Source organism: Dipodomys ordii, unplaced genomic scaffold, assembly GCF_000151885.1.
Source record: "Dipodomys ordii isolate 6190 unplaced genomic scaffold, Dord_2.0 Scaffold28, whole genome shotgun sequence".
In the NCBI taxonomy this organism is placed as follows: Eukaryota; Metazoa; Chordata; class Mammalia; order Rodentia; family Heteromyidae; genus Dipodomys; species Dipodomys ordii.
The window spans coordinates 15,346,161-15,359,262 of NW_012267244.1; the positions used below are offsets into that span (position 1 = coordinate 15,346,161).

General features: G+C 41.1%; 2 protein-coding genes across 3 annotated transcripts in view; both read right to left on the reverse strand.

Annotated features, from left to right (window-relative positions):
• Ak6 (adenylate kinase 6) overlaps nt 1-13,102 on the reverse strand; it is a 13,910-nt gene continuing 808 nt past the window's right edge. Inside the window, exons 2-5 of one of the 2 annotated variants that reach the window (XM_013015891.1) lie at nt 11,269-11,361; nt 2,093-2,151; nt 1,842-1,987; nt 1-420 (exon numbers count right to left, since the gene is read on the reverse strand). In XM_013015891.1, coding sequence (XP_012871345.1) covers nt 228-420; nt 1,842-1,987; nt 2,093-2,151; nt 11,269-11,361 — 491 coding nt within the window. In that variant the 3' untranslated portion in view covers nt 1-227. The remainder of the gene's footprint in view (nt 421-1,841; nt 1,988-2,092; nt 2,152-11,268; nt 11,362-13,102) is intronic. The other variant, XM_013015892.1, reaches the window with a different exon arrangement.
• The window catches only part of Taf9 (TAF9 RNA polymerase II, TATA box binding protein (TBP)-associated factor, 32kDa), a 4,477-nt gene continuing 503 nt past the window's right edge, over nt 9,129-13,102 (reverse strand). Inside the window, exons 2-3 of the mRNA XM_013015890.1 lie at nt 11,269-11,361; nt 9,129-10,154 (exon numbers count right to left, since the gene is read on the reverse strand). Coding sequence (XP_012871344.1) covers nt 9,346-10,137 — 792 coding nt within the window. The 5' untranslated portion in view covers nt 10,138-10,154; nt 11,269-11,361 and the 3' untranslated portion in view covers nt 9,129-9,345. The remainder of the gene's footprint in view (nt 10,155-11,268; nt 11,362-13,102) is intronic.

The following is a 13,102-nucleotide window of genomic DNA, read 5'->3' on the forward strand; positions in this document are numbered from 1 at the left end:
TAAATATTAAATAATACTTTTTATTATCAAGCCAATATTAAGTTAATTATTTTTGAGGTTGTTCAGCTTTCTCATGGAGAAAAACCCAGACATAGTTTTTATGTTATCCATCTGCTAGACCTGTAACAGAGATTTAATAAGATTGTTGTACTGATTACTTGGGTGATTTCTATGAAGTAGTGAGAGAGATATTAATGTGAGTGACTAATATGGCCTGCCAGTAATAGTTAAGAGTTATGATCTTTCACCCACTGCTCAATCCATTTCAAAATCTTATTTATATTATCCTCTAGCTCTTCTGGGTTATTGCTGGGCAGCTGATGCACAATTTCTTCTTTGTAGGATGCTATGGCTTCTTCATAAAGAACTTGAAAAATCTCACACTGAATATTATCTTTCAGTTTCTTCTCATTATAACCCCTGTAAGGCAAAGAGAGGTTAAACAATTAAAAAACAAAATGAATACTATTAACTGTAGTTTTAGGAACATACCAGAAACTGGACACAAAAGTACTTCTTATATTTCTTTTTTTCTCTCTCTCTTTCAAATAAGCATTATCAAAGTGGAGTTGGCTTTATTGCTTTATTGTCAAACTAGATTTCTCATTTCTAAGATTTTTTTATTGTGAAAATACCATACAGAGGGGTTACAATTACATGAGCAAGGTAATGAGTACATTTCTTATCAAGTATTGTTGCATCCTTCTTTGTTTCCCCTTACCATCCCTTCCCATCTACTCCCCCACTTCCCACCCCCCTCTCCCCTACTTCTCACATTCCTTTTACTTAGAGAAAACAGATTAGTACCTGTATACATGAGCAACTTCCTTGACACAAGGCCAAACTAGCACTTTACCACTTGGAGCCACAGATCCACTTCCAGTTTTTGAGTGGTTAATTAGACATAAAAGCCTCATGGGGACTTAGCTGCTTGGACTGGCCTTGAACTGTGATCCTCAGATCTCAGTCTCTTGAGTAGCTAGGATTACAGGCATGAGCCACCAATACCCAGCCAAGTATACCTTCTAATAAATGGCTGATCAGAGCTCCTGACAGTCACTGAGAACCACAACGTTTTTTGTTTGTGTTAATCGTGGGGTCTGAACTCTGGGCCTGGGCGCTGTCCCTCAGCTCTTCAGCTCAAGGCTATCACTCTACCACTTGAGCCACAGTGCCACTTCCAGCTTTTTTCTGCTTATGTGGTACTGAGGACCACATAAACCCAGGGCCTCATGCATGCAAGGCAAGCACTCTATCACTGAGCCACCTTCCCAGCCCCAGTTCTCCCATTCTTGATGTGGGGACAATTTGAATGGGGAATGTTCAAGCAAAGAATACTACAGGTTGGCTCTGCCCAAGAAGTTGATTAAAAAAAAAGATAGCATAGCTAAATGGGGCTTCCATTAGTATAACTACTGAATCAAACTTTCAGCTGAGATGTTCATTTGCTCCTAAAGGAGTACTCACCTGTGTCCTTATGGGTCTTATTAGGTTCAAGAGACCAAATAAAGTGATCATGTTTTCAAATAAAAGCTCTTTTTACAACACTACTGGCCAATTTCAGGAAATCATAATGAAAGTTCATATTAAGCTTTATTTATTTTTGTTTTTTGTCAGTCATGTGGCCTGAACTCTGGGCCTGGGCACTGTCTCTCAGCTCTTTAGCTCAAGGCTATGGCTCTACCACTTGAGCCACAGCGCCACTTCCAGCTTTTTCTGCTTATGTGGTGCTGAGAAATCAAAGCCAGGGCCTCATTCATGCAAGGCAAGCACTCTACCACTGATCCACCTTCCCAGCCCCTCATATTAAGCTTTAAGAATGCAAATTTTTCCTTTCTTACCTTGTTTCAAGTCTTTTGTACAAAACACTGTTATCTGTTCTCAACACAAAAACTATATGAAACCAGCGTTCAGGGAAGAAATCACAGCCATGGTAATCAACAATAACACCACCATCTCTCATCTCATTTTCTAATTCATCGACTACCTGTAAGAAAGGTTAAAAAAAACAACAACTATTGAAGGCTTCCTTACAACACCAAGGTCAACTTACTACTGATCCAACAAGTGCAAATTTTATATTGTCACTTACTCTATCTTCATCTAAAATGGGACAATCATACTCTTCATCATAGCCATCATATAACTCCCCTAGAAGAGAACCACAGTGGCTTGTTAAACAGTATTTTTTAAGTAACTTACATTAGCTTCTATTAGCCCACATCATTACTTGCACAAGGGGGAGGGGAGTCACTGTGACACTTCCATACATGCACACAACATATCCTAATCAAACTCATCTCTTCCACCGCTGGTATTTTATCTACACTCACCTTCAGTTTGTCCTCTCTCTTCTACAATTTTCAAATAATTCTAGTCTTTAGGAAATATATTGCCAATTATTCTTTTAGATGCAAATATAAAGGGCAATACTGATAAAATTTTGTCTAGAAGAAAGCATGGATAAGTTGGGCACTGGTGGCTCACGCCTATAATCCTAGCTACTCAGGAGGCTGAGATCTGAGGATCGAGGTTCAAAGCCAGCCCGGGCAGGAAAAGTCCAGTGAAACTCCAATAAACCACCAGAAAACCGGAAGTGGCATTATAGCTCAAGTGGTAGAATGCTAGCCTTGAGCTGAAGAGCTGAGGACAGCGCTCAGGCCCAGAGTTCAAGTCCCACAACTGACAAAAAAAAAAAAAGAAAAGAAAAGAAAAAGAAAGCATGGATAATATATTCAAAACATTTTTTCCATAAGTAAAAAAAATCCACTTTTGTTCTGCCACTATATATATGATTAGAGCATTAGCCATAATTAAGTCAAGAGAATATCATGAACTTGGGGATATTTTGTTTAGTACCCTTTGTAGTTTGGCTTTAAGATCCATGTCTAGCCGGGTGCCCGTGGCTCATGCCTGTAATCCTAGCTATTCAGGAGGGTGAGATCTGAGGATCACGGTTCAAAGCCAGCCTGGGCAGACAAGTCCCCGTGAGATTCTCATCTCCAATTAAACACTTAAAAAACTGGAAGTGGAGCTGTGACCCCAAATGGTAGAGTGCTAGCTTTGAGCGAAGAAGCTCAGGGATAGTGCTTAGTCCCTGGGTTCAAGCCTCATGGTCAACAAAAGCAAAAACAAAAAGCCAATTTTTCCACGTTGTTCATTTTTGTTTTTTGAGACAGAATCTTACTGTGTAGCTCAGGTTTAGCCTCAACTTGTGATCTCCCCAGCTTCAGCCTCCAAAGTGCTAGGGCTACAGTCATGTAATTTAAGCTTACTTGAAACTCAAATATCAAAGTTGAAATAAACTAAAAGAAATGAAGAGGCCAGATGCTGGTGGCTCACATCTGTATTACCAGTCACTCAGAGGATGACTTATGAGGATGGCAATTCGAGTCCAGCCTGGGCAGGGGTCCATGAGATTCTCTTCTCAAATTAAGCACCAAAAAGGCAGGACACAGAGCTATGGCTTAAGTGGTAGAGCTCTAGCTCTGAATAACAAAGATCAGGGACCCCCGGCTCTGAGTCCAAGTCTCTGACACAAGAATAAATAAGTGAATAAATAATAAAATAACATCAGAATTTCTGAGATTGAGTTACACATTGGTGTGAAGAAGGAACATATGAACAGGTAAAACAACATCCTACGATGCATTAAAAGCAGATTAAATTCCAGATGTTTAGGTCAAAAATATACTTCTCGCAGGGCGCCAGTGGCTCTTGCTTGTAATCCTAGCTACTTAGGAGGCTGAGATCTGAGGATTGTGGTTCAAAGCCAGCCTGGGGAGGAAAGTCCATGAGACTCTAATAAACCACTAGAAAACTGGAAGTGGAGCTGTGGCTCAAGTGGTAGAGTGCTCACCTTGAGCTGAAGAGTGCAGAGACAGTGCCCAAGCCCAGAGTTCAAGTCCCATGACCGACCAAAAAAAAAAAAAATTATATGCACTTCTCAGCAGCAAGTTTAGGTTTTTGATTCCAGAAGTAAACTCCCTGTTAATGAACTTCACTTTTTCATGAGGCTTGGGAAAGATGTACTTGGGGTTTATATTCAGATGTCCCTGAATATAATCTTTGTGTGTGTGTGTGTGTGTGTGTGCCAGTCCTGGGACCTGGGCACTAACTATCTTTGAGCTTTTTTGCTCAATGCTAGTGCTGTATTACTTAAGCCACAGCTCCACTTCCAGCTTTTCTGGTTGTTAATTGGAGATAAGCATTTCAAAGACTTTCTGGCCAGGGCTGGCTTCAAACTACAACCCTCAGATCTCAGCCTTCCGAATAGCTAGGATTATAGGTATGAGCCATTGGCACCAGGCCTGGATATAACCTTTACTTCCAAATTCCCAGCTCCTCCAAAAGCCATTCCTCTTGAGAGTTAGATCTTACTTAAGAAGACAAAACAAAAATGATGAGGGAAGCTATAGAGAAGATAAATTTAAGGCCAGGAATATATGTAAGTGGTACTAAATTCAGCATATGATTAGGCTCTAGGTTTAACTCAACACTAAAAAAAAAAAGAAATGAAAAGGCAAATTAAAGCACAAAAAGTATTGAGCTCTCAGCATTTTCTTTCACAGCTTGAATCACACCTCCACTTCCAACTGGCTTTGAACCTTGATTCTCAGTTCAAGAACTTACTAGCCAGGATTAAAGGTACAAAGCAACAGCATCCAGAGGCAAATTTAAATTTCAACAAATAACTGGCTTTAAAGGAAGTCTTATTTCACGAACTAGGACATACCAACCACCTTCATTCCTAAGAGTTAGTTTAAGGCAGGCTTAAATCATACTTTAGCCAGCTCTAAGAAAATTGCTATCTATGCCGGTGGCTCAAGCCTGTAATTCTAGCTACTCAGAAGCCTGAGATCTGAGGATGATGGTTCAAAGCCAGTCCAGGCAGGAAAGCCCATGAGACTCTTATCTCCAATAAACCTCCAGAAAACCAGAAGTGGTGCTATGGCTCAAGTGGTAGAGCCCTAGCCTTGAGCTGAAGAGCTGAGGGACAGTGCCCAGGCCCAGAGTTCAAGCCCCACAACCAACCAAAAAAAAAAAGTTATGGAGTCTTCTCACCTCCCTCCCCTACTGTTTTTGGCACTGGAAATAAAACCCAAGGTGTTACACATACCAGGCAAACTTGAATAGTTTTTCATGTTTTTATTCCCTTCATACTGATTCTGGGGCTTGAACTCTGGGACTAGGTGTTGTCCCTGAGCTTCTTTTGCTAAAGGATAGTATGCTACCACTCGAGCCACAGCTCCACTTCTGGCTTTTTTGGTAGTTTTATTGGAGATAAGACTCTTTCAAAAACTTTCCTGCCTAGCCTGGCTTTGAACCTTGATCCTCAGATCTCTGCCTCTTGGGTAGCTAGGATTATAGGCCACCAGTGCCTATATTATTATTTATTAATGTAACTCTTGTGTAGATACTTGAGCTTGAATTCATGGCCTCTTGCTTGGCTTTTTTCACTCATAGTTGGAGATAAAAGCCTAGCCTGGCTTCAAACCATCATTCTGAGATCTTACTACAGAAACACCTGTAACTGTCTTGCCTGGAGGGCCTGTGGAATGATTCTGGGCATCCCAGCACCTAATGGACTACTGCTGTTATCAGAATAGTAAAAAAAAGTCCTGGTATGGGAAAAATTTGTTAACAAGTTAGGAAACAATCTAAATCTTCATCTACAAACCGCAGCTTATAAAGAGCTAATTTCTTTTAATTGGAAGTGCTAGAGTATGAACTCAGGGCACAGAGCACTGAGGTTGCCAGGCAGGTGCTCTACAACGTGAGCCATCCCTCCAGTTCACTATGCTATGATTATTTTGAGATGAGTCTCACTTTCTGCCTGGGCCATTGTGGACCCATTTACGCTTCCAGACATAGCTGGGATAGAACCTGTAGAGCCCGCTGGACAAGAGAGACTACCTCCAAATAACAACAAAAAGTAGGAAGTAGAGCTGTGGCTCAAGTGGTACAGCACTATCCTCTAGCAAAACAGCTCAGGGGCAGTGCCTAGGCCTGAGTGAAGCCACAGGACCAGCACATACATGCATACACACATATCTGTATGTTATTTTTTCTTTTGAGACAGGATCTCACTGTTATCAGGGATGGCCTGGGAACTTCTGTGCTCAAGGGACTGTACTGCCTCAGCTTACTGAGAAGCTGGACGTACAGGCACGTCACTGTGCTCAGCTTTTCAGATCCAGATGGATATGAAACCTTTTTTTGGGGGGGTTCGTGGGGCCTGAACTCTGGGCCTGGGCTCTGTCCCTCAGCTCTTCAACTCAAGGCTAGCACTCTACCACTTGAGCCACAGTGTCACTTCGGCTTTTTTTTCCTGCTTATGTGGTGCTGAGGAATTGAACCCAGGGCCTCAAGCACCTTCCCAGCCCTATGAAACCTTTCATACCCACTGGATATGAAACCTTCAGAAGGGCAACAATACCACAAAATTCAAGAATACTTATATAGTTGATCATTCTATGTAGTAGCCATATGGCATTATTTCATATTTTAATTCCTGATCCAAAGATTACCAAAATCTTAAAAAATACAAGCTAAGAGAGACATCTATAGCCACTTTTAGAATGTTTCTTAGCCAAGTATCAGTGGCTTACACCTATAATCCTGGATACTCACAAATTCGAGATCTGGGGATCAGTTTGAAGCCAGCCTGGGCAGAAGTCTATGGGACTCTTATTTCTAATAAACTACTACAAAAGCCAGAAGTGGAGCTGTGACATAAGTGCTAGAGCACTATCCTTGAGCAAAATAAGCACAGACAGCACCTAGGCCATGAGTTCAAGCCCCAGAACCGGCACACACAGACACACAGACACCACCAAAAAAGTGTTTCTTATTACAATGTTGACATGTAGAATTCATTATCCAAACTGAAATGTTTACTTCAAAAACCTTTATCAAATACCTTGTACTAACAGAAGGGATGGACAATGAGGACCAAACATTGAACAAATACCAGTTGTGGTGCCTCTGCCTGTGATCATAGCTACTACAGGAGGCTGAGATCTGAGGATCGATATTCAAGGGCAGCCTGGGCAGAAAAGTCCCTGTGATACTCTTATCTCCAATTAACCACTCAAAAACTAGAAGCAGCACTGTGGCTCAAGGGATAAGAGCACTAGCCTTGAGCCCAAAGAAGCTAAGGGACAGAGCCCAGCCCTGAGTTCAAGTCCCACAACTAGAAAAAAAAGTGAACAAAATGAAGTCCTTCTCTCAAAGCATTTCTAATAAAATGGTAATAAAGACATCTGGGAATTATTTTAATTTTCTGGCTCTAGGTGTTGTATAAACAACTGACATAAACCTAGGATATTAAGAGGCTTTCCTAGCATAAGTTCTAAACAGATACGAAGCAATTAGCTAGGCAGGGATCAAAGGAGGGAAGACTCTGAGGGAGTTTTCAAACCATTAGAAAATAGGATACAGGGCTGGGAAGGTGGCTCAGTGGTAGAGTGCTTGCCTCGCATGCATGAGGCCCTGGGTTCGATTCCTCAGCACCACATAAGCAGAAAAAGCCGGAAGTGGCATTGTGGCTCCAGTGGTAGAGCGCTCGCCTTGAGCTGTAGAGCTGAGGGACAGCGCCCAGACCCAGAGTTCAGGCCCCATGACTGGGAAAAAAAAGAAAATAGGATCCAGGAGCTGATGGCTCAAGCCTATACTAGTGACTCAGGAGGGTGAGAACTGAAGATTCGGGTTCTATGCCAGCCCATGTAGGAAAATCTGTCTTATATTCCATTAGCCAGCAAAAAGCTGAACGTGGAGGTGTGGTTTAAGTAGCCAAGCACTAACCCAAAGTGGAAATTGAGAGCAGGAGTCCCTGATATTAATCCCTGGTCAATAGAGAAAGAGGAGAAAAAGGAGAAGAGAAAGGGAGGGGAGGAAAAGGAGACAGGAGAAGAGAGGGAGACAGAAAGAGGGAGGAGAAAGGGAAAAGGGGTAAGGGGGAGAGAGGGAGAAAGAGAAAGGGAAAGGGGAGGAGAGAGGGAAAGGGACAGGGAGAAAAGGAGGAGGGAGGAAAGATGGGGGAAGAGTGTGAGCAAGAGCTCTAGTGGCTCAAGCCTATAATCCTATCTACTTAAGAGGCTGAGGTCTCAGGATTGTAGTTCAAAGCTAACTGGGCAGGAAAGTCCTTCACATTCTTAATAAGTTGTTTTTGTTGTTGTTTTGCCAGTCCTGGGGCTTGAACTTAGGATCTAGATACTGTCCCTGAGCTTCTTTTGCTCAAGATTAGCACTCTGCCACTTCAGCTTTTTCTGTGTATGTGGTAATGAGGAATCAAACCCAGGTCTTCATGCATGCTAGGGAAGCATTCTACCACTAAGCCACATCCCCAGCCCATAAGGATAGTGTTTTGTTTTGGTCAGTACTGGGGTTTGGAACTCAGGGCCTCGTGCTTGCTAGGCTGATGCTCTACCACTTACGACATGCTACCAGCCCCCAGCCCTAGTTTCTTAGAGAAAGAAATTAGGAATAAGGGGCCAAGTAAGCTGAGGCTAGATAAAGGGCCTTCAAGGCTGCATTGAAGAGTTTAAAATTTAGCTGGGCAGCTGGGCGCTATGCAGGAGACTGAGATCTGAGGATCACGGTTCCAAGACAGCCTGGGCAGGAAACTGTGAGACTCTTATCTCCAATAAATCACTAGAAAACCAAGAAGTGGTACTGTGGCTCAAGTGGTAGAGCGCTTGCCTTGAGCTGAAGAGCTGAGGGACAGCGCCCAAGCCCAGGGTTCAGGCCCCACGACCCCCCCCCAACAAAATGACAAAAAATGTTTAAAGCAGAGCTGCAAAAAAGGACACTAGAAAAAAGTAATCAAATAAAAAGGAAAGAAATGAAGATGCCAATAATCCTTAATATACCAATAGGGGGGTGGGGAGACAACCTAGAAAGTTGAGAAAATGAGGACAAATCTAAACAGATCTAAACCATCTTGACCAATTAGTCTCTCTTAATAGAATCAGTTACACTTGAGCAATCTGAAAAAATATATTGTTAAGTATGATTAAATATCTGAAGACACAAAGATTCAAAATAATGAATGTTGTAACCCTTATTTCCTTCTGGTGAGGAGGGAGAAAATGTTTTTAAAAACATACTGCCAAAGTACCAACATCTAATTGATAAATAACAACTTTATTTTTTTACATGTAAAGGCTGAAGAAAAACCATTTCTAGTGCTATTAAAGAAAACCAAACATTTCAATTGAAAAGTACTCATTAAATACTATTTATAAAGTTTCTAAAGTACAACGAAAACATCTAGCATGCTTGTTTAATTTCAGTACAATGGATTCAAGACCAAAAATACTTATTACATGCATCAAGGCTAGATTACAAATTATCATAGTCATCATCATCGTCATCATCGTCATCATCATCATCACGCTTTCTTTTTAATACATTTGATGACTCGTTGGTCGTATTTTGTGACACCATATTAGTAGTAATAAGAATGTTTTTGGAACCAATTAATGATGGATTGATCAGAACATTCTGAACTGCTGATGTTGCAGGAATTGATGCTTTTACAGCAGGGGACTGAGAAGCAGGCATTTGTACTGTAAATCTTTGCCCTGTGAGGGACATTGGAGTTCCCACTTTAGTAGAAACAGACATTGTTTGTGGGGTTGGTGTGCCCAGTGTGGGAGTACTTGGTCTGCTACTGACTGAACCAACACTTAACCGTGGAACAGTTATTCTTCCTGCAGGAGTAGATGCCTTTTTTTGTAAAGACTTAAGTCTATAATTTGGAGCTGTTAAGCAATATCTATCAGGTGGCAATCTAGGACCTGAATATGGTTTGATCAATGGCAAAGGGGTTTGATTTCTTTGCCTTGCAATATCTAACAGAAAATCTCTTGGAGGAGGAGAAGTGAAAGACTGGTCAGCCCGACACTGGATGGCCAATCGTACATCATCTGCATCAACAGTAGCTTTTTTAGCATGGCTTGAATAAATCTTAGCATCATCTAGAATTGTAGTCACATAACGAAAAGCAAACTCCAACATCTGATTTATAACTCTTGGCTCATATTCTGTAATCCCCATATCCTTCAGGATTTGTGCCATCATCTGTGCATCTTTCGGCATGCTCTTGGGAGAAGCCATCTTGCCAGACTCCATGATAGCCGGTGATCAGACTTTAGTTCATTTAAAAAAAATATGCACATTAGATCAAACCAAAATTATTTTAGTAACAAATGTTAGGAACTTAACATTTAAAAATTATGTTAAAATAAGTATTTTTAAGGTTTAAAACAAATTACATCTTAATTTTAATAAAGAGTTCCCTTTGCTTAAGTGTACTGAGCTCCTGCCCTATAAATAGCAGAACAAAAAATAAATAAATAAAGATTAGGGGAAAACAGGGTAAAAAAAATCAAACATTAATTTTAGAATGTATGTAGTTGCATGCATACATACAGCAATCAAGCTGACCTAAGAAAATACCAAAGGACAAGCATATCCTATTGCCTGAGTTCAAAATAATCTGTCTTTTCCGTAAGATTAATACATTCACTGTCTCATTCTCCTGCCTTTTTATATTGAGATTTTATGTGTCCAATCTTTTCATGGAAGCCTCCATTAATACTGTTCTAAAACTAATATTATTGTTATAAAGAACTGCTATGCTGGGAATGTGGCTTAAGTGGTATAGTGCTTGCCTAGCATTCATGAAGACCTGATTCCTCAGTACCACATAAACAAAAAAAGCCAGAACTGGCGCCGTGACTCAAGTGTTAAGAGTACTAGCCTTGAGCAAAAGCTCAGAGATAGCGCCCAGGCCCTGAGTTCAAGTCCCAGGACTGGCAAAAAAACCCCAAAAAACAAAAAACACTACTAGTTGGTGGTAGGGGGGAAATTGGTGAATGTTATCATTAATAGTATTATACGCATTTTTAAAGATTTCTATGGCTCCACATAAAGGTCTATATTTGTATGTGCTGGTACCAGGGTTGGGACTCAAAGCCTCATGGTTCCTCAACTTACTTGCTTGCTAGAACTTTATCATTTGAGCCATACTCTCAGCCAGTTTTTTTCGAGCTGGGAGTCTCCTGTACTTTTCTGTCTAGGATGGCCTCTTGTCCTCCTTAGTGCTTGGATTAAAGTTGTGAGCTTGCTTAAACATTTTTTTCCATCAAAAAGTCCTTAACACGCTAATCTTTCTCCTATTTGTACCCTCTTATAACAGCTAGTTAATACTCTACAACCTGACTTTAAAAAACAAAACCCAAATATCAAAGCATCCCTTACCTTCTCGAGCTAAATCACCCACACTAATATACTTCAGTCCTGATCTTGAGGCAAGTTCTTTGCCTAGTGTGGTTTTTCCAACCCCTGGTGTACCTGTTAAGACAAGCCACAAAAAACAAAACAAAACACTTCAAATAATTACTTGGACTTCAGTCATCTTCTATCCTTAAAGTTCGTAACCACCATAAAATAAAATAGAAAACAAAGCAAAACAAAAAGTTCATAACCACCAATATGAAAATTGCCCCAATTAGCAACATGAAAGAATATACTATGATCTACCCAAAACTTTCAGAGGTATCACCTGGTTGTCAAACTCTCATTCTGTATGTGATTCTCCTGGGATAGGGGCTCAGGAGATTTTGATGCCAATACAATTTTACCTGTCACCAACATGAACTTCCCCGAATAAAATTAGCAAGCTGACATCAACCACCATCAGTTATTGCTTTAATTAAAAAACAAATGTTCATGGGGGGGGGGGGAACAGGGCAGATTAAGGGCTGGGAATGTAGCTCAATAGAAGAAGTATTTAGTACCAACAAAAAGAAACCAAACAAACAAAAAAAAAAACCCTCAAACATTAGCTCATTAAGACTTCTACCCCTGGGTCCTCTTTCCTATGTCCTTCCATTGAAACCATGTTCTTAAAAATGTTTCCCAAAGAAAACAATGGAGGGGCTAACAATGTTCAAGAGGAAGTGTACTCATTACCTCACTCATGTATCTGTAACCCTCTGTATAGTATCTTTACAATAAAAAAAAATTAAAAAAAATGTTTCCCAAAGAAGCCTTGCACATGTGTTATATACACAGAAAAGGATATATGGTACCTGTTGTATGTGTGCATCCATGGATACCATATACACACATTCTCTTTTTGCCTAAGTGGCAAAACTACACACTATTCTTTTTTTTTTTTTTTTTTGGTTCCAGTAGTGGGGACTGAACTCTGGGCCTGGGCGCTGTCCCTCAGCTCTTCAGCTCAAGGCTAGCACTCTACCACTAGCACCAAAGTGCCACTTCTGGCTTTTTTTTTTCCTTTTTCCTTATGTGGTGCTGAGGAATCGAACCCAGGGCCTCATGCATGCAAGGCAAGCGCTCTACTACTGAGCCACCTTCCCAGCCCCCAGCCCCATTTCTTTTTAAACTGTATTGTTAAACTTACTCAGGAGGCTAAGAGCTAAAGACCAGGGTTCAAAGCTGGCCAGGGCAGGAAAGAACGTGACTCTTATCTCCAGTTAGCCAGCAAAAAGCCAAAAGTAGAGGTGTGGGTCAGGTGGCAAAGCGCTAGCCTTAAACGAAAAAAGCAAAATGAGGCCCAGAGTTCAAGCCCCAGTACCAGAGTACAAAAACAAAATTAAGCACTGTCCTGCTTAGAATCTTAGGTTTCCTTAACTGCTAAAACTTTATTCCCACAGAATATCTTTATGTAGGCGCATCACCCGCACCTAGGTAAATGACCTGAGTGGCAATATTAACGGCTACAACTTGGTAAACATCTGCAGAGTGAAAAGCCCACCAAGAGTACAGTTTAAAGTCGTCGGACGCCATCTCATTTCCTTTTACGGAGGAAACGAAAACTCAACACGGTTCGGAAGAACGGTCAGAGAACTCCACCATCCGCCCGGAATCTTTATAGCATTCCGACGTCAGCAAGGAACGGACATGTTGAGCTGCCTTGTCACTCAAAGAAAAAAGACACGGACACACAGACAGGCGGACGACAGACAGACACACACACACTCACTCTAATACTTAGCGAACGTACACAATCCCGTCTTTCTATGCATCTAAACTCATTTTCCGAAACCTGACTTTTGAAATCCCCCCC